The following is a 27,777-nucleotide window of genomic DNA, read 5'->3' on the forward strand; positions in this document are numbered from 1 at the left end:
TCCGCCAGATCCCAGCCGCAGCATTCCGCTTCCCACTGCAGGCGAGTATGGGGGGGCGCCCTTTCCCCAACCTCCCCGCACTCACCTGCGGCGGGAAGCGGAGCGCCGCGGTTGGGAGGTGGCAGAGTGGAGCGGCTGGGGCCGGGCTGCTCCGCTTCCCGCCGCTGCCGGTGAGTGCCTGTCAGGGGGCAGGGCAAGGGCGGGTGGATAGGGGTCGGAGCAGTCAGGGCACAGGGGGGTTTGGTGGGGTCCTGGGGGTGATTAGGGATGGGGGTCTCTGGAGGGGGCGGTCAGGGAGCAAGGAACAGGGGGGCCAAAACAAGTTTGATATAATGCGGTCGGACCTATAACGCGGTGAGATTTTTTGTCTCCCGAGGACCGCGTTATATCGGGGTAGAAGTGTATTAGTATTCTGATAAACCATGCATTCATTAAGACTCTCAGGAGACATATTAGTGAACGTACTATAGACCAAATCGTGGCTTTTGTTCAGTAGTACATAAATTAGTCTCCCACTTTAATGCCGGTCACAGTCCATTCAATTACTGCAATACCACTATTAATAACAATATTGACCTTTTTGATTTTCATCTTCAAGGCACTTTATTTGGTACTGCGAGGATTAATTCATTTGTAAAGTATAATCCCCATTTTACAGTTGGGGAAATCAAAGTAGAAGTATTATGTGATTTTTAAAAAGCCATCCAGGGAATCAGTATTAGAGCCCCAGGATTATAAATTCAGGAGTTTCTGTCCCTCAGTGTCATGCTCTAACCATAGCATCAGAGTTTGTTACATTAACACTGTAGTTTTAAGTGTCTTCTTAACCTTTCATATGTTGGATGTACATCCAATGTTTTATTGTCTGCAATAAAGCCATGTCTCATTCCCCCAAGGGAGAACAAAGGCAATTGTTCTGCTCTATTAGTTTTTCTTCAAACCAGGTAATGCTTTTGCTATAGAACATTTTCTATCGTATGTTTTTGGAAACACAGGATTGGATTTTAAATTACTTGTGCAAAATGAACAGTTGATAGCTGTGACAGCATGTGCAAATAGGTTAATATATGTGCAAATGCTAAGATTTGGCCATTTGACTACATAATTACTTCATTGGGATATGCAATCACATCAATTGCACATACAAGTTAAGGTATGCAATTATTAGTCCTGAGGGAACTGTGCACCAAAAAAATTAAAAAATCTGCACACATTTTAAAATTCTGCAAAATTCTGCATATTTTGTCAAAATAACACAATATAATCACAAAATTTTCAATTATTTTGGTAATTTATTTCAAAATACCAGTCAGCAAGTATGTCTGTAACAATACAGACTACAAAAAAGATTCAGGAAATGTTTTTTGACAAATAGATTATATACTAGGCATATTAGTACATCTATATGGCTCCACAACAAGCACGGAGGACAGTCTCGCACACCCGCACGCCCAGCCCTGTCCCCCAACCCAAGTGTGGGGCAAGCAGGCTCAGGATCCAAGTATGAAAGGACGTAGTGGGGGGGATCCAGGTCAGTGTTCTGCGTGGGGCAATCTGGGTGCAAGTGGCTTGGTGGCGGGTCTAGGTGCAGGGGGGATCTGGATGCACAGGGGCTTGTTGGGGGATTCTGGGTGCAGGGATGGAGGTCCAGATACAGAGGGGTTGGGCTGGGTGGGGGAGGTTCTGGGTGGGTGGGTGGGTGGGTGTTGGTCAGACTGGGGGTAGTGCCTCATACAGTGACCACTTCCCCTGCAGCCAGGGAGCAATGTCGACAGGAAGCAGGGGGAAGGGAGAAGGAAGGTGGAGCTTCCTGCAGCCAGGGTAGGTTCCCGGGGGTGGGTCTGACCCAACACTGGCCTCAGGAGTGGCCACTGGAGGGGAAGAGGAAGTCCCACCCCCCAGCTCAGCCGAGACTAGCAGCTGGAGCCTGGTGCACAGTAGAAGCCACCGGCTGGGGCATCCCCAGCCCTGTCCCTCCCCAGCTATGAGTGCACCACAATAGCGAGCGAGACAGAGAGAACCCAGCCCTGTCCCCCAAGGTGGCGATTTACATCTCCTCCATCTTCTCCTGACACCCAAACCAGATGTGCCCCTCCAACCCTGATCGCTGCCCAGGAGGGATGCGTGAATCAGTTTTTCTGTGGGGGGAGAGTAAAATCGGTGGGGACGTTAATTCTGCACTTGCGCAGAATTCCCCCAGGAGTATATAATAACACATGTATTGTATGTGCCTACCTTTTTTCAGAATCAGGGCCAACAATGCTCATGATAGCTAAACAATTTAAAAATTTCTCATATACTCTGGATGTAACTGGGGTTTATTATCTACTTGATATATGTCCATAATTCCCATGAATGTTACTGGTCACTGTGCTCCGTTGAGGAGAAATAGTCCCTTACTGTGAAAGATACAAGCTTCTCTAGGACTAATCAGGAGAGCAACGAAACAGCAACATAATGATTGTGACACTGCATGTCAATTTAAGATGTACCTACAGATCTCATTCCTATAAATGAGGAAATGGTTTTTGGGAAATACCTAGAAGTAACATACGTATCTGTCCTTTGGGAGTTTATGTGGGGTCATTACTACCACAGTTTAAAAAACTAATCAATAGTCAGTCTTAAATGGGCATCAGAGGAGTGAATTAAACCCAAACCAGCTCATTGCAGCCAAGGCTTAGGGATAAATGTTCACAGCATACATCTTAAGCACACAATAAGGCACAACTACTCACACAAATAGAAATATTTTCAAAAGAACAATTTAAGTGTCTAAGCCTTAGACTCTAAGGCAACTGGAAACAGAGACAGAAGAGACCTCTGAATCTATGCAAGCTGGAAACAACTGAGCACATGGCTGAGAGTAAGAAATTCCTGAATTCTAATCTGGGCTCTGCTATGTGCTCTTGGGCAAATTACTTAATCTACACTTATCAGTTTCTCTGTGCGCAAAATAGGAATATTCCTAATTGTTTACAACACAGGAGTGTTGTGAGGAGTGGATAATGTTTGTACAGCACTTACATAAGTGCTAAATATTACTGATTCTACATTAGTTACTTTGAGAACTTTTCCCTTGCTCTCCAAATTTTAACTCCTTTCAGATTAAAATACTTGTTCCTGTGAAAGAGATAGGGGTTTTTCTTTTTAAAACAAACTAAGCTGTATGCTTTATTAACAGAGTAAAATATCTTTATAATATCATGAAACTGCTGATTTGTATTTTTGTTTGTAATAACAATTTCTTTAATTTTACAAAGGTCCAATAAAAAGGAGTGGGACTGGATATTTGTTTCTTGAATATTCACTGGTCACTGGAGTTGGGAAGGAGCCTTTGGACAATTTATGAAAACAATTATTTTAGTCAAAGAGTTCCAAGTTTGCACATAATGATATAAATTTAAATACATGTAAGTATTCTACTAACAGTACATCTACTGTTAATACATCTACTAACAGAGAGTCAGCTAATGGCCTGAACCTGCAGACATCTATGGACATGCTTAACTTTACACAGGTGAAAAGCATATGAAGATGATTGAACTAAAGCCGGCTTCTAATTTTCCTTGGGGGTACTCAACCCCGACCTTATCCCCACCCTCAAGGCCCCAACACTTCCCACCCCCGCTCCACCCCAACCCCTCCTCTTTCCTGCCTCTTTCTGACCCCTCCCCTGAACATGCCCCGTCCCCGCTCCTCCCCCTCCTCCCTCAGCGCCTCCTGCATGCTGCTGAACAGTTATTCCGAGGCATGCAGGAGGCACTGGGAGGGGGAGGAATTGATCAGCGGCCCCAGACCTGACTCACAGACCCCAGTTTGAGAACCGTTGAACTAAAGTGTTTACAGAATCAAGGCCACATGAATATTTGGTGTAGGCTGATAGAGGTAATCACAAAGTGAGAGAGTTACATAGACAACAGAAGTCAATACTGGCCTCCTGCAATACAACACACCCAGAAAACTTCCCCCTCCCTCCCTGCTTGCATAGCCTTACATTGTAAAACAGGCCATGACAAGTTCTACACACAAGTTTTTTGAAAAAAGGATGCCCTTACACGTATTTTTGTGACCAGCTAATCATTGTGCACAGGAAGATGTAATACCGGGTACAAAGAATTTTGATTTTGCAGAAAACTCTGCAATGCCAAAGAAAGTTTCTGGCATTTTTATTGTTGCTAATTTCAGTAGAAAATTGTTTTTGTTACAGCTTCAGTATTCCTAAAAACCCTGGCTGTTAAAATCCATTTTTAAAAATTAACAACATCATAACAAAACCACATATACATAATCTATAAAAGAAGTTACCTTTTTAACACCAGTTTTGACTGCTCTCTCTAGTACATCCAAAAAGTCATCTGCAAAAGTAAAAATCTAGTAAATTAAGGACCAGTTCTTAAAACATAATTTAACTTGCACATTCCTTTGCAATAAAGCCATTTATGTATCGTTAATATTATGCTTAACATGGTATGGATAATCTTTGGACACACACAATTAGTTAATCTTTAGGAAGGCAAATAGGAGGAGGATGCAAATGACTAAGAACCTGATCTAAAACCTATTTAAGTTAACGGGATGTTTTCCATACACTTCAATGGGCTTTGGATCAGGACCTAGTTACATAAATGCCGTCTTGAGCTCTATGTCTGAAAAATGTGTTTGCTGAAAGTAGTAGTTTATAGTGGGTCACTGTGCCTCAGCACACCAACAGTCTGACAGCTCACTGCCCGAATGGACCCCCATCTGCTGAGTTGTCTCTATGGGTAGAGAATGTGTTGCTTCACATGTCTGTGGGTGACTGTAGGCCAACTAACCCCACCAATTTTCTGTTCCTCCCTCAAGAGCTGAGCTGCCTTCATGTTTACTCAATACTTGTTCTCCAGTATTGAAACCAAATCCAAATGAAAGGCTGCAGTTAAACAAATGCTGTTTATTTACGGAATTGAGAAGAATTAAAATGAATTACAAGTTCTTTGGTAAGTGGGGAAATTGTCTAATTTCCCTTTAGCTTCTCTAAATAACTCTGCTTTAGAGTTGGTTGGAAAAAGGGTCAGCATATTTCATGAAAATTGTCAAAAGAAGCTAAATGTTATTTTTCAATAAAAAAATAGTTTTGTTTCAGTGGAGGGAAAAAAAACACTCACTTTTTCTTTAAACTTTCTCCCACTGTTTTCCACTAGAAAATGGAGAGGAGAGAATAAAAAAAGTGAAAGAAAGTAGAATTTTCACCACCAAACAAAACTGAAAAAATAGAGAATTTTCATTTACAATTTTTTAATGAAAATGGAAACGTTCTCAAAAAAATGTCCATGTAGTCAAAAAGCCATTTATAAAAAAAATTATCTGGCTCTACTCTGTATCTTTTACTACAATGTTATTTTATAACTTTGTGTATTTCTTACAGCCATACTTCTTAGCTACTTTATCCTTCCACCTCATAAAACAGCAATAGACTGAGGGAAACTATCTTCAGGAATCTAAACAAACTAATACTTATTTGTATTTTGAATATGCTCCTATCATTTGCCCATGTACTATAAGAACAATTATCAGCTTTACAAAATAGACCAATGAAAGATTTAAAATACTGCCATAAATGCAACTCCTGCTGATATGACAAAGTTGATTCTTCTGAATCTGTAGCATAAAGAAATGCACTCTAAAAACCTGTGTATATTTCATATGCATTGCTGTTTAACTTCGATGTATTATACTTAATATGGTATGACTAGTCTTTGGACATAAATAACTGGATAGCTAGAACAAAGTGAAGCCAGCTATCTTGTCTTCAGCAGAACAGATGGACTGGATTAGGGTTGAAGTTCCCACAAACTAAAACAAAACAAAAAGTAGATAGTAGGAAAGCATTGGAGTTAAAATATGCAGGATAATAATATGCTACGCTCTAAGTGTCTTCCTTTTAGAAGCACTAAGGAAGTGATCAGCTGAAAGATTTATTTTGTGTGAATATAAGAAAAAACATCAAAATGGTACCATATAATACAATTTACTTTATCTGGTTTCTTTAAGTATGCCTGGGGAAAATTTGCGCCACTGCTCATGCGCAGAATTTATGTCCCCCACAGATTTCTTTGCTTCCCCGCAGAAAAACTACTTTTTGACAGGGAAACAAAAGAAAGCTGCAAAAGCAGTCACACACCACTCTCTAGCTGTGCAGGTACATCATTTCAGGCACCTGGAGTAGCCGGTGGAGAGGTAAATCACTGCAGGGCTGGGGACACCCCTGCCAGTGGCTCCTACCCTGAGCCGGGATCAACTGCTAGTCCCGGCTGGGCTGGAGGCAGGAGAGGACGGGGCTTCCTCTTCCCCTGCAAGATGGACCAATAAAAAGGAGGTGAACAAAAATATATGGGAAGAAAAACCCAGAGGAAAGAAAAATAGAAGAAAATTTGCTCAATGTTAGGATTGAAATTATAATAATAATAATAATTATCTGGAATTCACGTCAGTACATTGTATAAAACCTCACACCTAAGATTTTTGAATCTCCCTTTTTTTTTGAAAGAAGAGAGTGGAAAAGAAAAGGAACGTGTAGGAGAGAATTCTCTGACAAATATGAAATTAATGCCCTGAAGTACAATGTATCACAAAATAATTCACATGGAAACTAAAGAGAAAAAGAAGCTTGAAGATTTACAGAATGAAATCTTGACTGTCTCTCAGTAAATATTTATTAGTAATGACAGTGGGTACAGCTCTGTACATACACAATAGAAGTCATGGATCTTGTCACATAAAACTTACAATCTAAACCAGACAGACACTACAGTCTAAACATATAGGACAGGACCCTCAGCTGGTGCAAATCAGAGTAGCTCCACTGATTACAATGGAGTTACCAAAGTATACCAGCTGATGATCTGTCCCACAAAATACAAAGGCTGGAGGCGTAAACTCAGATCTGTCTGCATAACCTTGTAAAACCACTGTGGAAAGACTTTACGAAAATGTTCAGCTACTTAGATTAGTATCTGTATGGAAGTTACATTGCAAAATATATATATATATATATATACACACTACTTAGAAGATATAAACATTTATTTTTAAAGCGCCAACATCACCTTGGGCACTATAGAAATAAATAACAACTAGATGAAAGCCTATTGCTGTTGTATGGGTGTAAGTGTAAAAAAGTGGAAAATGTCTGAGAACTTGAAAACTGGACATTAACAGACCACAAATTCCAGTGATGATTGAACCTGGTGATATACTAAACAAAAAGAGCTCTCAACTATGCTTGTAGTTGTTTCCATCATTTCAAACTACCTTAAAACAGACATTCTAAGCTTAGAATCATAGGGTTAGAAGGGACTGCAAGGGTCTAGTAGTCTAACCCCATGCCAATAACCCTGTTACTTCCCTCTGAAGCACCTGGCATTGGCCACTGTCGGAAGACAGGATACTGGGCAAGACGAACCATTGGTCTTATCCAGTATGGCTGTTCTTATGCCAAGATGCAGAATTTATTGTGTCTAAACCATCCAAGACAGATGGCAATCCAGCCTCCTTTTGAAAACCTCCAGTGAAGGAGCTTCCACAACCTCCCAAGACAGGCTGTTCCATTGTCTTACTGTTCTTACAGTTAGGAAGTATTTCCTGAGATTTAATCTAAGCTTCAGAATGACAATCCTGGAATCTCATAATATAGATAATGTTGCTTAGATACTACACGCAACTGCTGAGAAAAAAAGATGAATATTTCATATTTACTGTTCAGGTAAGAAATATGATAAAAGAAACTCCTTGAATCTGTCAAAAGTTATAAACATTTACCTTGATGTTTCCGTGTACCTCTGTAAATGCCTCTGAACATAGGATCTGTCAGGTTAATACCGATGTCTGCAGTGAGAAAAACAATGCAGGCTGAATTAACTGTTATAGTCTTTCTATTTCACATGTAGATCAACAGGGTCGGTGCTGAAAGTAAGACACGGAGAAACAGATACGTCTTTGCGTACATGATGGTTCTGAGGGGCACCAGATACCACAGAGACAGATCGATAGTTTAAAGCTTAACTTAAGCATGTGTTTTCTTCGACACTTCTGAAATTTAACTAATCCTTCTTAGACTTGATAGAATGACAAATTCTGGCCTATTTGGGAATAAGCATCAGACTCATTCTACCTTATAAAATTTGTACCCAGGATGGGTAAGGAATGGTGTCCCTAGTCTCTGTTTGTCAGAGGGTGGTGATGGAGGGCAGGCGAGAGATCACTTGATCATACCTGTTAGTTTCACTCCCCCTGGGGCACCTGGCATTGGCCACTGTCAGCAGACAGGATACTGGGCTGGATGGACCTTTGGTCTGACCCAATACAGCCGTTCTTATGTAAAACCCGACTCCACCTACAGCCAAGCAAACGCCTAAATAATAACCCTGCTATTTAACGGTGTGTATCGGCACAGCTCCAGCAATGCTCCCTAGTGCCAGTCCAGGGCAGAGCAGCGACCCAGGGACAGATGCAGCATCTCCCGCCCCTGCTGGGCCAGTGGCAGGCAGCTTCTCCAAACCGGCCAGCCTCCCCGCGTTGCCCGCGGGACAACCCACAGGCAGAAAGACGCGGCGGGGGACCAGTTTCTGCCAGTGCACGAGACAAGCTCTGAGCTCGGCCCCGGGGGTGGGGGAGAGAGACGCTCCCCCCGCCCCATGCGGGGGGGGGACCCACACCCCGGAGCCCTCTGCCCGCACTCCCCACAGCCGGACCCCGGGACACCACGCCCGCCCCCTCACCGATAAATTTAAAGCGGCTCATGGCTACAGCAGCTCCGCCGTCTCCTTGTTCCGGGCCGGCGGAAAGAAGGAAGCGTCCAGCTGGGCGTCGCGGGCTCCGCCCCCTTCCCGTCGGCCCGCGCGCGCCCTTGGCGAAGGGGAGGCGGTGGGCTGGGGCCGAAGCCCAAGATGGCGGCGTACCTCACGCACCAGCAGAAGGTGCTGCGGCTCTACAAGCGGGCGATGCGCCAGCTCGAGTCCTGGTGTATCTACCGGTGAGAGCGGGTGGATCGCGACCCCACCCCGCCCTCAGCCCTGCTGGGGGGAGACTCCCCCAGCGCCGCGCCCGGTCCCCTCGCCGAAGCGCCCTGGGGGCGCCCCCTGAGCGGTCTCCATGGGGGGCTGGGCGCTAGGCAGGGCTTGAACTGGTGCCTCAGGCGGCTGCCTTTCCCATCCCCCATTACCCGCCCCCCTGGGCTCTCATCCCGCCGCAGCGCGAGCTCCTGGCAGTGGCAGCGCAGGCCCCGTGGCCTGAGCGCTGAAACCTCGGGCCCCGTTCCCCTCGCCGGGGGCAGGCGTAGGACGGGCGGGCGGGCAGGAGCTGAGCTCGGGGGATGGGGCTTCTGAGCCTGGAGGTCGCTGTCTGCGGTGGCTGCGCCCACCGGTGACGTTTCTGATGCCAGTAACGGTCAGTCATCAACGGGCGGGACGCGGGTCGGGGTGAGGTGGGATCACGCTGGGGCTTGAAGGGAAAGACAAGGGCATTGAAACCAGACTGATCCGTTTAGGCTTCAGCCCATCTCCGCTGTCTGAAAGATCGCGGGCATTGGTGAGGTACTAAAGTCTCTTCTATTCAGTCTTGTTTGAACTTTTCCTTCACTTTAAAGTTTTTAGTTAAACAGTAGCCTATTGTGTTAATACCCAGCTCTAAACTAGCCCTTTCCATCCAGAGTCTTCAAAGAGCTTTGTGAAGGCAATCAGTATCGTTATCCCCATTTAACAGATGGGGAAACCTGAGGCCCAGAGACTTGACAGGATTTATCCCAGGTCACCCAACAGAATAGCAACAGAGCCAGGAATAGAACCTAGGTCTCCTGAATTCCACTCCAGTGCTCTATCCGCTACATCATGGAATATCCATCACTTGTGGTCTTCAAATCAGGACTCAGTATTCTTTTTAAAGATATGCTATAGCTCAAACAGAAGTTACAGGCTTGATGCAGCAATTACTGGGTGAGGCCCTATGGCAGTGGTGGGCAGTCTGCGGCCCGTCAGCGTAATCTGCTGGCGGGCCGCGAGACAGTGTTTACATTGATCTTGCGCAGGCACGACCGCCTGCAGCACCCAGGAGCCGTGGTTCGCTGTTCCCGGCCAATGGGAGCTGTCGGAGGCAGTGCGGGCTGCAGGGACATGCTGGCCACCACTGCTCTATGGTCTGTGTTATGCAGAAGATCAGATTAGATTAACATAATAGTCCCTTCTGGCCTTAATCTATTTGGCCTCAGTCAGGATCATCAGGGCCCTGCTGTGCTGGTTGGTGTACAAATACTTAGATGTTCTCTGTCCAAAAGAGTTTGCTACTTTTTTAGGGTAGGTTGCTTATTACTAACAACTTTAGCATTCCAGTAGGCCAAAAGGCTCCTATCAAAATCCTGGCCCCATTGTGCCATCTGCATTACAAACATGGATAAAGAGACAGCCCCTGCCCAGGAAGGCATGAGTCTACAAAAATACAGGAGCAGACAAAGGATTAGGGATGTGGCTATAACATAAAAATAACTGAAACGGCCACAGTTTTGTTACTTGCATAAGGGGCAGCATGGGAGAGTGCAGAAAATTTAAGGGAGAAGCTTATCTGTGGGCAGTGTCTCAAGTGCTAGAGCAAGGCAAATTGTGAAGGCCTCAAAGATAAAATCAAGAAGTATTGTTTGATACAAGAATGAAGAAGGAGCCAGTGCAGGGATTAGGTTAGTGCAATGATGTGATAAGTGGTGTGAGCCAGGAAAACTATCATAACATCAGCGTTTCAAATAAACTTGAGAAGGTCAGTTTGCAGTCAAGCCCAGGGAGGTTGCAGTAGTCAGGGTGCAAGATTATGGGAGTTCTGGTGATGTGGACAGAGAGGACAAACAGGATTGTGGAGATGTTATGAAGGAATTGTCTAGATAGTGCCTGGATGGGTAGAACTGCAGTAAGGGCTTAACTTGTTTATACTTAGATAAAGAGTTTGACTCATTTCAGATTAGACAATATACAAGGAGAACGTATTGTAGACATCCAATGACTAGATGACCCAAGGAGGCTCTTCTATCCCTGATTTCCATGAAGAATGGTGATAATGATGTGAATTCTCAAAAGGTCAAGGGCAAGTCTTTTAGTCTGTGGTGAGGAAACTTCTAATATTCCCATACTAGAAAACAATGCAGAAAACAACCCTGATATTTTTACCACTAGAAGTGTTGCACATTATTTGTATCTATAGAGACAAGTATCGATTCTTTGCCTGTGTGCTGAGAGCGCGGTTCGAAGAACACAAAAATGAGAAGGATATGGTGAAAGCAACAAAACTGCTGATAGCTGCTGAGGAAGAATTTTGGGCAAAGCAGCATCCTCAACCTTACATCTTCCCCGAGTCTCCTGGAGGCACAGCTTATGAGAGATATGTAGGCTACAAGGTAGGTAAGCTGTATAGTAGTATCAGTGGAATGTTTGGCCTATGTTGTTCTCTCCTGTCTTAATAAGTTGTCTCTTGTTCTGTTGGGAGTGGAAGATGGGAATTTCAAGCACTGTTTATAGTATCTTGCTCTTTTGCTGGTCTGTCAGGACTCTAGTTTCAGTTTGGTCGATTGAGGGACCTCTGCTACTTCAGTCCCCCATTGCCTTACTCCACTAATATTACAAACTAGGTTTGTAGATGTTCAGAAGATGCTTTGTGGATCTTAATGATATGTTTGGTATTTGAATACTACTGTATGATGGGCACTAAGAAAAACCAAGAGACTTACTTTAGAGTTCTTAGAACGGTAAAGTTAATAAATAAAAATAAAGAAACTCCTACTTAAAGTTCTTATATGAACTCTAAGTCTGATCTCTTCTTGTTTCTTGTATGCATTACAATAAGACTATAGTTCTGTATGTTACAACCGAGATCCATCCTTTCCTACATCCGTAAATAGGATTTGACAGAGAGGATAGTGGCCTTCCAGATAAATCCAGCAGGATGTTCCATGCATAAAGGGTAGCAAGAAAGAAACAAATGGAAATCAAGGCTGCTGATGGCAGTGGGAATTGAATGGCAACCTGATAAACAAGCAAATACATAAGAAGGGAAGAGCTGTGAAAGATCTTGAAAGCAAGAACAAGAAGCTTGAATTTGTTGTGATGGAAGGATTCAAAGGGGGTTGGGTTTACATGATCAATGCAAAAGATCAGGAAGATCACCTTAACTGTGCTTGAACAGACTTGGGAGGGACATGGGTTGTGGGAGGTTACAATAATCAAGGCGAGGGATGAATGATTCTTAACAGTATGCACAGAAGATAGTCAGTTTGGGAAATGATATGGAGGGAGAAGCAACAGGATTTGTACATGGCCTTGTTGTGAGGGAGAAGGAATCCATGATGCCCAGGGCATGGGCCTGAGCGATAGGGAGGATGATAGTGGTGTCAACAATGACAAAATCAAAACAATGGGAATTGTTTATGATGAAAGAAAAATGGACAAGATTCATCTCAACATAATTGTTTTTTAAAATGTCTCTCTTCTTCTTTCTCTTCCTGTTTGGCTAAATCCCAAGTAGAACAATAATTGCTGGGGATGAGGCTAGATGGACAGCACAGGCTGCCCGAAAAGGATACAGCTACTTCAAAAAGCAGTTGCCCTAAGAGTCCAGGAAAGGGGAGACATGTCTGTCTTCCTCACCTCTCAAGAGATGGCAGAGATTCCAGGGTGGGACACTGCTGCAGTGATCTTACTAGATCAGTATTGATGCTACAGAGGGTTCCTGGGCTAGGAAGGGACTGGTTTTTGTTTGTTTGTTTTTTCTGTTTTGTTTTTCCCCCCCCCTCTCATAAAAAGGGCCAGAGCTGGGTGGGAGTGGGAGTTTGCTGTGGAGTTTATAACCCTCTGATTAAGTGTAGGTTTTTTTGTTTTTTAAAGGGTCCATAACAGGCTCACTTCATGTCTTTCATTGTTCTTCCCTTAGTGTACTATCACTTTGCTACAGGGGTCTGTCCCCAGATTGTGGGTTGAGGGATTTGGCAAGAGCTGAAAATCCCATGTAAGTTTATGCTCCAGTGTTGTAAGGAAGACAGACCCCAGAGTAGGAATATTAACATGAGAACTTTTTTAACAATGTTCACATGTGGTGCCTGTTTCTGTACATTCAGAATTTATAAAGAATTGAAGACACTAACAAAGTAAAGCTAAATCTATATTCTAGTTTTAATTAAGGATAAATGTGTACAAGGTGTCTGAATTCTTTGTGCCTAGAGACTGAAACAAAAATGTGTACTTCCCATGTTCTCAGTTGTAAGAACCACAACTTAAATAGCTTATCCACTTTTCCCAAAATTCTGATTTGATTGAAGATGAAGCATACAAGGCTCCAAGCTGAACACTTGTGTTTGCATGTACAAAAACAACAACAACACACTATTGAGTCTAGAATGGGTTCACTAGTGACTCCATCATGGTTGAACAGTGTAAATGTAGCTAACTGGCTGGTCTGATGCATTTTACATCTTTTCAAATCCCATTTTCTTAAAGTGTATTTCCTGGGAGAAGATTAAATTGTCATTGTTGAGATTAAAGCACTTTGTATAGTAACTGATTGAAACAAATAGCAGCAAAAAATGCTGTTTAAGGGGACACCATCAATTTAGAAGTGACACTTGTGTCTGAGAGCTTATTTGGTGATAAGTAACACCTAAGACGACAAACTGAAAGGGGTTAGAGAAACGTGTTTCTCTTAACTTTTGTTTTTACTTTGTGCACTGGATAGCACTAGTCAGTTTCATTGTTTCCTCTGTATAGTCCTTTTCTCCTCTTGATGATATGCATCTTTCACCCCACAAAAGAGAAGGGAAATATTTACAACAGGAACTTGTACTACATAAAAATTTTCATGAGGTCTTGGACAGGTGTAATACTTGGAACTACGATTTTATCTTTCTCTACTGGGGGGATTCTGTGCGTCCTACTTGGAGTCCAGAAGACACATCCATCCACCATTTAATCCAGATATACCACCTCATCTCAACTAGACATCACTTCAGAGTTCAGATTGTACCATAATCTTCTGGATATGTGATTGCTAAGCTACACAAAACCCTTATAGACAAGCAGAAGTAAACTGTGAAAGTTAGACCACTGTGTTATAATTATATTTTGCCTTCATCACTTCATCTGGTTTGCACCACAAATGCTGGTAACTAAACCCCAAATTTAGGAGGACGTGAGTTTTTAAATTACACCTCTTCTGTAATTGTTAACTCATAGTATAAGCAATTGGCATTCTTTCAAGGGCAAAAATGAAGGTAATAGGCCTAGTGAACAGAATACTGGACTGGGACTCAAGAGGCCTGGGTTCTATTTCCATCTCTGCCACCTAAGGGTGACCTTAGGCAAGCCACTTCACCTCGCTGTGCCTCCATTTCCCTTTCTGTGAAATGGAGTTTAAAAATACTGACATTCTTTGTAAAACACTGAGATCTACTGCTGAAAAGTACTATATAAGAGTTGGGTAGTATTATGTAATGCTTTGCTTTATGGGCCATTTACCTATGTTGTATTAATGTGATTGCCTAAGCTATGTTGCTGTATATTCTGTAGTTTCTCATATGTAGTGCCTGGATTTTTGACAGGCTCCTGAGTGGTGCTTGGATTTCTGGCATCCTTCTGAGAAGGCAATGTATCCTGATTATTTCGCCAAAAGAGAGCAATGGAAGAGGCTGCAGTTAGAAAGCTGGGAAAAAGAGGTCAGTACTATTTCAATGCAGAGTGAAGCTCAGTTAGCGTATGACTCTGTGCTTTCAAATAAGCAAACTTAATATATTCCAGACTCCAACTGGGTGACAAGAAACACTTTAAAAGTGATTACTTGATTTAAGCATGTTACTTAAATTTCCCTAGTGAGGTCTTAATTAGACTGACAGCTTTCCGTATGCAGATATCTTAATGACACACAACTTCATAAGAACTCTAAAGGATCATTTCAGAGTTAAAGCTGCAACTATATCTTTGTGTCATCCTGTTGTGGCTAAGTATTGCACCAGGTACACTAAAAGTTATAAGTGTCACACTGGGACAAATAGGACAGTAACTCTGATATTATTATTATTACAGTAATATACCTTTTGCAGGTAGAAGCTCTGAAGAAATAGGTATGTGCTTTTGAAAAGCTCATTTTGTCAACATGCTTTAAAGAATTCAGAACAATCTTGGGCCATTTTCCATTTAGTTTTCAGCAGGGAAAAAAGTTGATAATTATGATGAAATCTTGAACTTTTTCCAAACGTTAATGTTTAGGTAAATGGAGGGGATTTGTGATTATGCAATTACATAGTGGTGGTGAAGCTGACCTTAACACGAATTGTCACATTCTTAACTTCAAAAACGATCAACTCAAAATAACAGCAGATGGGAGCTGAGGCTCTTGGCTCCATATAGAACTTATTTCATGTTTAAAAAGGTTTTAGCCTGCTAGGACATTAGAGCAAGTCCTTTAAAGTCAATGAAAAGACACTTATTGCCTAAGTGGTGCTGGCTTGGGTCGCTAATATTTAATAGAGTATCTGATAGGCTTCCAAAGCAGAGGGAGGATACTCATTAACTGTAACAAATAATGGAATAAGCTTCTGTTTAAAATATTGCTTTGTCATTTGAAACTGCAAATGAGCACTAGATAGTGCAGTCAACCTAAATGAGGGAATTTTATCTGTATTGGCTCTATCCTGTTCATGAAATCAGTTCATTTGGTTATAGTTGTGACATAAGGAACTGTTCTGGGCCTATATTTGAGACCAAAGCAAAATACCAAAAGAAACAAACCAAGATTCAAGACTTAAGTACACTGGGTGAAGTTTGTTTTCTTGTATGTTTTAGGTTAAGCAGCTAGAGGATGAAACTCCGCCTGGTGGTCCTGAGACTGAAGCCTTGCCCCCAGCTCGCAGAGAAGGGCATCTGCCACCTCTGTGGTGGCAGTATGTAACAAGACCCCGAGAACGGCCAGTGTAAAAGAATCCGTGCATGAACAAGCAAATTACACTCGAGTAGTTTGTTCTCTACAACCAGTAGGAATTCCAGTTAACATGCACTATTGTACTTAATGCACAATAAAACTAAAATAAACATGAATATACTTTAGATGGGATTTGGTGATGTGCTGCTACCTTAACTCTGGCATCAAGACTACCTATTGTACAGTAGAACCTCAGAGTTATGAACACCTCAGGAATGGAGGTTGTTCATAATTCTGAACAAAACATTATGGTTCTTTCAAAAGTTTACAGCTGAACATTGACTTAATACAACTTTGAAACTTTACTATGCAGAAGAAATACACTACTTTCCCTTTATTTTTAGTAGTTTAACAGTACTGTATTTGCTCCCCCCCCCCCCCATTTCTGCCTGATCGTGTACTTGCAGTTCCAAATGAGGTGTGTGGTTGACTTGGCAGTTTGTAAGTCTGGTGTTTGTATCTATGAGTTCTACTGTAATGTGTAGGCATCTGTATCTTCACAAATCATTTGGCTCCTGTAGGTCAGATGCCTTTTTTCAGCCAAGTACACAACATTTCAGTTGGATGCTGTGCATCCCTCTACACGACCTCTTCCTGTAAAACGTTAATTCTGCTTCTGAAATGTTAATTTCTGGCCTTCCCTAGTTTGATTGGAGGATGACTGAATGAGGTTTTTATTGAAGTTAAATAGGTGCCAAGTTCTCAACAGTGATGAGAAATCTCTAACCCTCTTAATAACTGAACTTTCACTCATGCCTTGTGTTATCATTCACACTAGTTCTTCCATTAGTCTTTCCTCCTAGACAGGATATGAATTTCAAAGGTGAAAGACAAGCAGAAAAAGATGGGCAGGCTGCCTCTATAAAATGAAGCAGAAGAAAAGGTCACGAGCCCCGCTTTCTTCTCTTTGCTGTTTTGCTTTAAGACACTGCACTTAACTACTACTACATGGCAAGACAGAATAAACTAAAGTGTAAGCACTTGTCCAAAAATGCATTTGGATATCAGCAATTTTATGTAGTACTGCAAACTATAAGTGCATCGCTAGTAAACTAGTTGCATTATTTTTGTTTCATGTTAGAATGCTTGAGAGCCTTCTACTGATTTGGCTAAATGGACTAAAAGTGATTTGATCTTTAAAAACCACCAACCTGTAAAGAACCGTTTTAATAGTATTTGGCTTGATGCAGCAGTCTCCTCTGGTGGAAGAAAGTCCTAGTTTCAAGCACTGGGAATAAATGACTTGTTTATCTTAAACTGTGTAAATGTGTTAGTCAGCAGGGAAATCTAGATGTTCTTGCATTCATTAAGATAAATGTTCCTTAATGAAACTAAGGTAATGCAAATGCTAGATGCAAGTTTGTTTATGCAGTGGTACCAACATTATTTATGCAAAGTATCACTTTTCCTTCTCTGAAGCTGGTCCATGGTGCGGATATAAAATTTTATTAAGATGTTTAAAAAAAGTGAATGGTACAGAGTTTAAGCATAGAAGTTTCTGGTTATCAGGGAATAACCTACAGATTATCAAGGGGGTGCAAAGTTCAGTTTAAGATCGGGTGGTGTAAGGAATACATAATCTACAATATTCCTGATTGGGAGTAAAAGGTTGATGGGTCCAAGAACCACTTTTCCTTCTCTGAAGCTGGCCCATGGTGCTCTCTGATATAGTACAACTGAGAAATTCCTCATCTGCCAAGCACAAAGCCTTTTTCCCCTTAATCCCCTCTAGCATTACCATGTAGTACCAGCAGGTGGACATGTTTAGAGACCTGATTGCCTCACTAACTCTAGAAAACTGCTGAAGCGGAGAAAACAAACTATATCAATTCTGATTACTCATTTCTAAGAGTAGTCTCCTCCCATGCAGTATACGATCTTAGTTACTAAGTATCAGGGGGTAGCCATGTTAGTCTGTATCTACAAAAACAACAAGGAGTCTGGTGGCACCTTAAAGACTAACAGATTTATTTGGGCATAAGCTCTCGTGGGTAAAAACCTCACTTCTATGCGTCTGAAGAAGTGAGGTTTTTACCCACGAAAGCTTATGCCCAAAATCAATCTGTTAGTCTTTAAGGTGCTACCAGACTCCTTGTTGTTTTTGATCTTAGTTACTCTTTCATTAATACATAACAAATGGGAAAGATTTATAGCAAGAAAGATTCCCTTGTGAGAATTCTAAGAATCTCCATCTCTCTGCAGGAATGCTCTGTAAAGGAAAAAGGGAAGAATTTCCTTCTAATAGGAATTTAATGCCAATTAGGTGATGTCCTGGGTGGGGTTCTCAGAGCACCAGTTGCCCACTTCAAAGAAGGAAAAATGCTGAGTAAGTAATTTGTGCTTATGTGTTAGTGTAGAATCACAGCCATTCAAATTGTTTATTGCTCAAAGCCTCAGCACGCTGACTCCAATTAAACAGCTGGGAGTGTTGCTTGAATGAAAGCCTCTGCTGGGTTGAGTGAAATGGTAGGCAAGTCTGGTTTGGCACTTATGAAAGAGAAAAGCTTTATCACACTTGTGTATTCCAGAAATGTGAGTGATCCCTTGGGCCACGTAGGTTGACATAATGAGCTAGGTTGCTCTGCTGCACTGGTAAGAAAAGATATTGGGGAGGAAGAGGGAGGGAGTATGGGTTAGAATGCTTTGCTGCATATGGCACACCTGGGGGAATTCGGCACCAAAAAATTAAATTATCATGCTTTATTTGTAAAGCATGATATTATCATCTGTTTCAATTATTTTGGTAACTCATTTCAAAATGTCAGTATGTTTAACAATACAGACAACAACAAAAATTCCTTACTAAGCATATTAATACAGAACTTTGAGTAATAATTCATTTAAACTACAGTACAGCCACATTTCTCACAACCAGTGCAAAGGCTTGGGGGACTCGGGGTAACAGAGGAGGTGAGGGAGAGGGACCTGATAGTGAGCCTGGAGGATTGTTAGGTGTGGGAAAAGTATGGAACAGGTGCTGGTTTTTTTTTTTTTGGTGGGCAGATTTTTAACAAGTTGGGGAGCCTCCCCCATTCAGATCCTAGCTCACCCCTAGTCTCTCCCATTCAGTCATGCACCACTGCCAGTCCCATGTGTTCCTCCCCCCATCTGTCACTGCACTCACTCAGGCACCTCCTGTCCCCATGTGACCCACATCCCTACTCAGCCCCTCCATCCCCATGTATCCCTGCACCCTCCACTCCCATTCAGCCCCTGGCTCAATGCTGTCACTCCATTAGGTCCTGTGCCCCCACCCTAGTCTGTTCCAGCCACTAGCCCTTCTGAACCTCTTCCCCCCCCCCCCCCCCCAGTGCCCCACACTGTCCACCCTCCTCATAGTCCATATCTCCTCACCTGTACTGGTGGCTGGCTGCTTTGGCCCTGAGACAGCAGCCTCGGGTGGGAAAAATGTGTAATTGCAGCACCTCCCCAGCAGAATGCATTATTCTGCAGTGGGGGAAAGAAAAATCTGTAGGGGACATGAATTCTGCATGTGCACGGTGGTACAGCATTCCCCCAGGAGTAATAATATGGGGTGGGGGACAGCTGTGGTAAAATAACACTGGCCTAGACCATGTGCGAGGGGAATACAGGGTTCACCACCACCAGCAGGCTGGCAATGTGGCAGGTAGGGCCATGCTGCAGTAACACAGATGTGAAAGAATTGAGAGAACAGGCTTACTGGACAGAACTCTCATGCTATCCTAGTGAAATAGTATTAGTTGTTACTATCAAATATGAGGCATCTAAGCTAGGTGTGGGGTGCGGGAGTTAATGTGGCATTGGTGTTGGAGCCTGTAGCCATCAGGACTGCCCATCGGAGGGGGACGAGTGAGGGGTTCAAGATACTGACCATAACAAGAACTCACTAAAGCTCTTCCTGGAGCAATTACTGGCTTGTGTAGCAGTCTGAAAGGGATGGGGCATCTTGCTCAGTGGATTTTACCAGCATCTAGAAGCTGCTCCTATACTGTATTTCACACTTTTGAGCTTGTTGATTCCAAAATGCCAGGTCCTACTGAATTTCCATTCTGAGCTGCTTAAGGCTTGTCTGCTATGCTGCTGCTGTTGGTGTCAGCCTATGCTACCATGTTTCACTTTGTCAGGAGCACCAGGTATGCAAGGCCTACTGGATTTGGAGACTCTACAAAGCCAGTTCCTGTAGCTGACTTTCTTCCCCAAACAGTTTTAGCTCTGCCTTGGTGCCATAATATGCAGCTGGGCTGTGAGCAGAAGCCCTTTTGATCTTACGTGGACTTGCTACTGTGCTTTCTCCTAAATACCAGTTTCACGCAGACTCCTGTCATCAAAAAGCTTTTCTTTACAGCAGGGTACAGAAGATAGGGAGCCAACTCAATGGAAAACGTGCCTACCTGGAGAGACAGCCCTTGTCCTGCTCCTTGGAGCAGAGAGTGAGACTGTACGTTTTCTGAATAGCTCCACCTGCTGGAGCTGGTTGGAGAATTTGGACATGTTTGAAGTAGACATTTTTGCAGAAAGCAGATACTGTTTTAGCCTGCCCTAAAAGCATTGTGCCTTCTAGGGCACAGTCTGTACATCCACCAGAAACATAAGGCATCACCCTAGCAGCCTGGGACATAATTCCAGTGCTCTGTGGCTGGGTCATAGACCAAAATTGTTTAATCACTACTTACATCCTTTACCACCGTTTGCTGCAATCATGGTAAAGGACAGAAGGTTGGTCCAGCTCTGTATCGGGCACTGAAGGTATTCTCACCAGACTGGTCTAGGACGATGGAGGTAAGTCAGTATCTAACAGTGCCACCTTTAGAGAGCAGTAGCTTCTAGTATAGCCCCTCTTGTTCTCAGGCTGGTATTGCAGGGGAGAAATGAGGGGTATGAGTTCTAACCAGGGTGCACAAGATTGGAGAGGAGAATAAAGCTGATTGCTACTTTATTCTCTTTTTACATTGCAGGCTAGTCACCCAATCATAGTTCTATCAAAGCACACAAAAATGGAGCTTGTGTAAGAGCAACAAACTCGTGGGGAAATAGTCCAAGTAATTTAACTCTTCATTTAGTACTTTACCAATGAACTGAAATGTCATCTCCACACTCTTTGCATGCAATATAATTGTATGCCTCAAGATATTACCCCACTTTGTCTCTCTAATCTCCAGAGTCAGACATTCATAAACTTTAAGGCCAGACAGGACCATGTTGTCCAACCTCCTCTATATCACAGGCCACAGCATTTCCTCCAGTTATCCCACTATTGAGTCCTATAATTGTTTGACTAAAGCATATTTTCCAGAAAGGCCTCCCGTCTTGAAGATTTCAAGAGATGGAGGATCCACCACTTGCTTTATTAGTTTGTTCTAATGGTTAATCACCCTCATTGATAAAGTGGCATTTATAATATAAATGTACATGGCTTTAACTTCCAGCTGTTGACTGGGTTATGCCTTTCTCCAGAAGCTGGGTCTCCTGACTACGGCACCAGGCTTTATCCACTGAGCCACAATGCCTCCCTGAGACTTGAATACACTGGCACTGATTAACTAAGATTGACTTATCTGCCTTTAAAATTCATATACATTTTAGCTTTTCTGTGGCACACCCTCCTGAAGATTACTCATCTTCGACAGAACAGGGCCTTCTCCCTCCAGCAGGTGGTCTGTGCCACATTCCAGCATGCCTCGCCAACGCGAGCACAACTCTCTCTTACATATGACCCCTGATCTTTAGCACAGAACTGTTCTGCACATACACAGGATGTTCCTCTTCCCCCTTTAGCCTCTGGTGCAGTTCCCTGCTATGTCTTGGGCTGAGGGAGGAGATGGCTCTCACTGACAGGGCTGTTGTAGAGATGACTTGTTCGTAACAGGAGTCCCATCTAAGCCTCCTTTACTCATGCATTTGTAAACCACTCTGCCAGAGCTAGGTTCTTTGTAGCACAGCAGCTCTAATAATTGCAGCAAAATTTTGGAAGTTAGCCCAGTCCAAAATCATACATTCCAGGGTCAGAAGAGACCATTGTGATTATCTAATCTGACTCCTGCATAACACAGGCCATTGGACTCACATGAATTTATTCCTGTTTGAATTAGAACTGTTCTTTTAGAAAAAATATCCAATCCTTATTTTAAAATGGCCAGTGATGGAGAATCCACCATGACCCTTGGTAAGTTGTTCCAATGCTTTAACAACATTTATTAACTTGAATTCCAATTTATCAACATTCCTTTTGAATTGTGGACACCACAACTGGGTACAGTATTGCAATAGCAGTTCCACTAGTGCTAACTACAGAGGTAATATAACCTCCCTACTCCTACTTGAGATGCCGGTTTATACATCCAAGGATTGCATTAGCTCTTTTGGCCACCAGGTTTGCACTGGGAACTAATGTTCACCTGATTATCCACCAGAAGCACAAAGTTTTTTCAAGAGTCTCCCATCCTATAAGAATGGCCTATATTCTTTGATCCTAGACGTATACATTTACATTAGGTGGTATTAAAAACACGTTTGCTTGTGCCCAGCTTATCAAACATTCCAGATCACTTCATCATCTTAATTATTTCCCACCACCCCAAGTTGTGTGTCACCCGCATACTTCATCAGTGATGATTTTGTTTTCTTCCAGCTCATTGATAAAAATGTTGAATAGCATAGGTCCAGGAACCAATCCCTGCACGACCCCACCAGAAACATACCTGCTCGATGATTCCCCATTTATAGTTACATTTTAAGACCTGTTTTTAAGCCATTTAATATGTACCATGTTGATTTTGCATTATTTCAACGTCTTAATCAGTGTCATGTGGTACCAAGTCAAATGTCTTACAGAAGTCTTAAATATATTACATCAGCACTATTGCCTTTATCAACTAAACTTATAATCTAAAAATGCCACCCAAAAATCAGGATAGTTTGAGTTGTTTTCCATAAACAAGTTCCAACAGCTCCTTTGTTTTAGCAACTAATTACATAGAATTTTGGGATTCTTTTTCTTTAAAATGGACACAATCCACTTTTTTTTTTTTTTAAACCTCCCATAATTCTTGTGCTGTTTGTCAACTCAACTCCTACCTCCAGTATAAACACTAAACAGATCCAAGTTGTTGCCTACTGTGACCTTTTGGGGACAAATAAATCAAAATACCCTTTTTGTTCCACTTGTCTGAAGTCTCTGTGTTTACAACTAGCATTAAAAAGCCAATCCATTGCTCACTGAAACCAGTGAGAATCTTTCCATTGACTTCAGTGGCTGTCAGATCTGATGGCCCTATGTCTGATGTTCTCTAGGAGAATACTTCTTTCAAATGTTTGCACACAGGGTCAAAGCTGACAGACACACTGGAGAACCATTAGGAAAGCGCCTCAAGGTTATATAGGTTTGCCTAGCAGCACCGTGCATTTATGAAACAAATTATGGCAGTAGAAAGTGCAGTGGGTATGCAAATATACACTTCTATCCCGATATAACGCTGTCCTCGGGAACCAAAAATTTTTACCGCGTTATAGGTGAAACCGCGTTATATCGAACTTGCTTTGATCTGCCGGAGCGCGCAGCCCCGCCCCCCCGGAGCGCTGCTTTACCGCGTTATATCCGAATTTGTGTTATATCGGCTCGCGTTATATTGGGGTAGAGGTGTACTGCTTTTAAAGGCACAACATATATTTAGCTCAACCACCTTGAGTTTCCCTTTCATGTCTTAATGAAAATTCATGTCCTAAAGTTTTCATTTGTCTGTTTCAGCAGCAGGTAAATTAGGTTACTGCATGGTAGTTTTAAAACAATTCCTTCCTATCCTACCTTTGTCTTTAGGACAGGCACCAGAACTGAGAGCAGACATCAGTCAGAGATATATGGAAGATAGCACTTACTGTTATGCTTGATACTGACTAATATACTTATTAGAACACAAACAGCATCAACAGCAGAAATCTTCGTCCTAAGGCAAAAGAATAACTGCAGTCCACACGGAGAACAGATACACTGAAAGCCCAGTATTGGCCAGGAAACAAAGAACTCTACAAGTAATAGTGCGGGCCGGGGCAGGGAAATATAATTGTTTGGCATTAAGGACATTGTATCTTTCTCCTCTAACCTCAGGCCACCTCTCCAAACACCCCAGGAAAAAACAACTGAACAAAAATATAATCTCCAAGAGTCCTTATCTAAGCTTCCGTTTACTTACATGCATGATTCAGATGCTTGGAGTTCAGGTATGATTTGCATGTTCTGTGTTTTATATTTTTTTTTTAAAGGAATTAGACAAAGGAAAACATCTACATCCAAAGCCCTGAAAGGACAGAGTCTTTTTTAAGAATGGAAAAACACGCATTTTCCATCAGTTCTTTATTTATAATGTAGGCTGAAGCAATCATTACAATGCAGAAGGGAGACCCACAGTTACAGCAATTATTTATACCAGTTTAGAACAAAAAACTGCACAAGGAGAGGTCAACTCTCAGTACAAACTAGCAACTAAACCACAATAATTTACCATTAGAAACTTTTTATTTTTTAGCTGTGACACTGCTTTTACAATATGCAAAAACACAAACAATAGAACTATCCAAAGTGTTTTGTCACATTCTTTCTACATTGAATTTGGCAACATTTTATATTACATTTACCGAGATTATACTTACGTTTAAGAACTAAACAAGTGAAAAGCTGTACTTCGGTACAGTTACATCCATTTATTTCAAAGGTTTAAATAACACTTTTAACTACTGAGATTATTTCCTAACAGTTTTTGTTTAAGCAAAAACCATCTCAAAGCATCATTTGCACAATGCATCAGCTACTTTATCAAGATTGGTGGGCTCCACCACAGGCACTACTGTTTATTATATTCGGTAATAAGGAGCTTGTTTTTCAAAGAAAGGAAGGTTTCATATATTTTAAGAATCATGCCTTTTTGCTTTAAAGCCATAATATAAAAATGTTAAGCAACCACAGCAGTGTAAATATTATATAGAACAGAGTGACTATTCAGTTACAAGAAGTCTCACATCCAATGCAGTTATGTATTAAAGCATAAGAGGTTATGTAGGCAAGACAAAAGCCAACAGAAATCTGCAGTGTTTGGTGGAAACTAGCCCCTTACATTTTTTTTTGGGTGTATTTTAACAGTCACAAACGTACAAGCCTGGTACCTATCTCACTTTTGGGGTTGATGAAGATAGGCAGGTTATGCCCTTTTAGACTGTTTGAACAGAACACTTGCGGCACTCCAAGTTCTGCACATTTCTATTGGCTTCAGGAGATGGGTACTGCAGTCATAACTTAATTTTACTTTAAGAAAAAAATCCATCTCATCTATAATTCTATCAACAACATTCCAAAAATACATTACCTAGAATACAAAAAAGGGAACAGAGTGGTCAGTCTCAGAGAAGTGACATTAAATACAAATCTTTCGCCCACCCCCCTATTTTTCAATATTTAGTAAAAGCCAATCAACTGCCATTTAAAAGACGGTAAGAAAAACAAGCCCCTGAATTGGAAATGAAATATATTTGCAATTTACTAGATCTTAAGCTGGTGACTGTGGTCAAATCATTAAGTGTTTTCTCAAAATATTCGGGCTTTTCAGGGTGCCCAGCCTGCTGGGCTCAGTCACTAAAAGGCATTTTGATATATCTAAGAACTCCCTGCTATCATTTTTAAAACGTTTTCACATTTGTAACTGCCTTAAGCCTCTTGAACTTGTTTGTATTCGATGAAAGGATGAGCAAAATGGAAAGTAATGAAGGACATCTAAGCCTACACAGTTCAGGTGACATGCATATGACTGAAAGTTGTTGCTGTGCAGTCTAGAAGAAATGTGGGGGGAAAAACTAAAGTCTTAAACACGCTACAGAAACAAACACCGCAATCCAATATGGCTTATTCGGATGCACTTACTGTGAAGCTACTAGCACTTAATCCTACTAGGCTACTCTTGTGCAACAGCATCTGCTATTTTGATGGCATTTCCCTCCCCCAATTATCCCCCAATACTCTACCAATTGCAGGTTTCTTTCTTGCATTATATTGCTTTTATTATCAATTGTTATTCCTGCTTTTCAAACAAACAAACAAAATCATTATACTTAAATGAGTATCTATTCCTTACTGGTTCATTTATACACAGAAGTATCATTTCTTTTAAACCTCACTATTACAAGGTGCTCTACAAAAACCTGCAAAAAAGCCAAATGCAGTAAATCTCCTTGCCAAAGTTAACTACTTAACTTTTTTTTCCCCTCTTGCGTATTTAAAACTTTACAAAGAGTTATACAAAAGTTAAATGGGATTTGGCACCTTCAGAAAAAATTAAAAGGGGGTCTTAGATCAAAAATATGCAGAAACAAAATCATTGATATTTACAAATTAAAACACTAGTGAAAATGTCTGTTACTATGCGCTTTCATCTTGTTTTCCCCTTTATAGTACCTTCAAAACGGTCTATTACTGAGTTTCCTACAAAAGCTTTTGATTATAGATTGGAATGGATAGAGACAAATAAGGTTTCATCACAGTTCATTCTCAGTGACTAGAACTCTGGCAGCACTCTCCTGTCTACAAAATACGAGGTGCCGAGCGATCATTTGTGGTAGTTTTCTTCAGTTTGACACCACGGCGAATGGCGTTCAGCATGTCTTCGCCTTGCGGGGCATCTCCAGGGCTCAGGTCTCCTGGGTCACATTTTGGCTGGCATGGGGGTGCAAGGGTGCTTGAGCTATCCCTTTCGCTTTCTTCTCCCTCACTTTCAGGGGCTGCTTGTCTCTGCTCATCTGGGGTATTCAGCTTCTGGCTTGGTGGTGGAGGGTTGACAGATGCTTGCCCGCTCCACAAGGAAGAGAGCATACTGGTGACTCCTTGCCCACCGTCGCCTGCTGATTCAGACTCAGGACTCTGCTCAGCACATTCTTCTGCCCCACCCAGGATGCCTGGCAGTCCCCCTAGTACATCTGGTACAGTTGGCGTTTTGACAGGAATTACTGGAGTTTTGATTGGAATAGGGCCCCCCCCTATGGTACCTCGTCTGACCGAAGGTTTGGTGGAAGGGGTCCGTCTGATGGTTGCAACACCGGGTGTAACTATTACAGGTCCAAGCGTCGTTGGCAGGCCTGCAGTAGAAGCAGGACGCTTGGCCTGAAACATTCTGCGGTAGGACTGGCTGATGTCACTGTTTCTTGGAATGGTTGAGGATTTGTCAAATTCTTGTTGTTCTGTCTCCTGATCAGCACTCACAGAGAAATAATCATAATCTGAAACTGACGCCAAAGGATACCGTTAGAAACAAGCTAGAGCAAACAGCTGTATCAGGTTAGTGAGTCTAAAGTAAGTGTATAACAGTACTAAGTTTGAAGTAAATATCTATTAATATTTGCAAAAGACACACTTTATCAGCATGTGCATGCACCCAAAAGATGAACAAGCCTAAGATACCATGGCCACAATTTTCAAAGCTAAGTGTCTAACGTTAAGCACCTAAGTAGCCTGATTTTAGAGGTGATAAGCACTTATATCTCTCATTGAAGTTAATGAGAGTTATGGGTGCTCAGCACCTCTGAAAAAATCAGATCACTTACTCAGGTGTCTAAGAAATTTGGGTGCCAACCGTAAAGAACCCAACTTTTAAAACCACTGACTACTCTGTCCTGTTAGCCATGTCCCAATATTTTGAATTTGTCAATGATGATGGAAGTGCAGCCCTGGTCTAAAAGGCAGTTCTAAAACTTGCATTGTGGAGGTGCACATTTGCTGTGTCTCAATGATTTCTGCATCAGATATGCTCGACTTACGGGTAAAAATACTTTCTAATGGCCAGC

General features: G+C 42.1%; 3 protein-coding genes across 15 annotated transcripts in view; 1 reads left to right on the forward strand and 2 right to left on the reverse strand.

The window, feature by feature from the left end:
• The window catches only part of TATDN1 (TatD DNase domain containing 1), a 29,955-nt gene extending 21,036 nt beyond the window's left edge, over positions 1 to 8,919 (reverse strand). The window contains exons 1-3 of one of the 2 annotated variants that reach the window (XM_026646367.2): positions 8,760 to 8,919; positions 7,801 to 7,866; positions 4,309 to 4,358 (exon numbers count right to left, since the gene is read on the reverse strand). In XM_026646367.2, the coding sequence (XP_026502152.1) occupies positions 4,309 to 4,358; positions 7,801 to 7,866; positions 8,760 to 8,781 (138 nt within the window). In that variant the 5' untranslated portion in view covers positions 8,782 to 8,919. The remainder of the gene's footprint in view (positions 1 to 4,308; positions 4,359 to 7,800; positions 7,867 to 8,759) is intronic. The other variant, XM_026646363.2, reaches the window with a different exon arrangement.
• On the forward strand, positions 8,884 to 16,103 carry NDUFB9 (NADH:ubiquinone oxidoreductase subunit B9). Of its 2 annotated transcripts, none has more exons than XM_024205453.3 (4): positions 8,884 to 9,013; positions 11,221 to 11,413; positions 14,603 to 14,716; positions 15,843 to 16,103. In XM_024205453.3, the coding sequence occupies exons 1-4, from the start codon at positions 8,928 to 8,930 to the stop codon at positions 15,972 to 15,974; spliced, it is 525 nt and encodes a 174-aa protein (XP_024061221.1). In that variant the 5' UTR covers positions 8,884 to 8,927; the 3' UTR covers positions 15,975 to 16,103. The 2 variants fall into 2 exon arrangements, with proteins under 2 accessions (XP_024061221.1, XP_024061222.1); XM_024205454.2 differs by lacking the exon at positions 8,884 to 9,013 and adding an exon at positions 10,237 to 11,122.
• Positions 16,104 to 24,292: 8,189 nt separating this feature from the next.
• Positions 24,293 to 27,777, reverse strand: part of MTSS1 (MTSS I-BAR domain containing 1) — a 169,953-nt gene continuing 166,468 nt past the window's right edge. For all 11 annotated transcript variants that reach the window (XM_024205465.3, XM_026646446.2, XM_026646420.2 and 8 more), the window contains one exon: positions 24,293 to 27,219. In XM_024205465.3, coding sequence (XP_024061233.2) covers positions 26,522 to 27,219 — 698 coding nt within the window. In that variant the 3' untranslated portion in view covers positions 24,293 to 26,521. The remainder of the gene's footprint in view (positions 27,220 to 27,777) is intronic.

This window comes from Terrapene carolina, unplaced genomic scaffold, assembly GCF_002925995.2.
Source record: "Terrapene carolina triunguis isolate 2854851 unplaced genomic scaffold, T_m_triunguis-2.0 Scaffold58, whole genome shotgun sequence".
NCBI classification, from domain to species: Eukaryota; Metazoa; Chordata; order Testudines; family Emydidae; genus Terrapene; species Terrapene triunguis.

Excerpts from the sequence above, each read along its gene's own strand:
- NDUFB9 (XM_024205453.3), top strand. The coding sequence starts at position 8,928 with ATGGCGGCGTACCTCACGCACCAGCAGAAGGTGCTGCGGCTCTACAAG. Across the intron at positions 9,014-11,220 it reads GAGTCCTGGTGTATCTACCG|AGACAAGTATCGATTCTTTG; the intron begins GTGAGAGCGGGT and ends TTGTATCTATAG. Across the intron at positions 11,414-14,602 it reads AGAGATATGTAGGCTACAAG|GCTCCTGAGTGGTGCTTGGA; the intron begins GTAGGTAAGCTG and ends GATTTTTGACAG.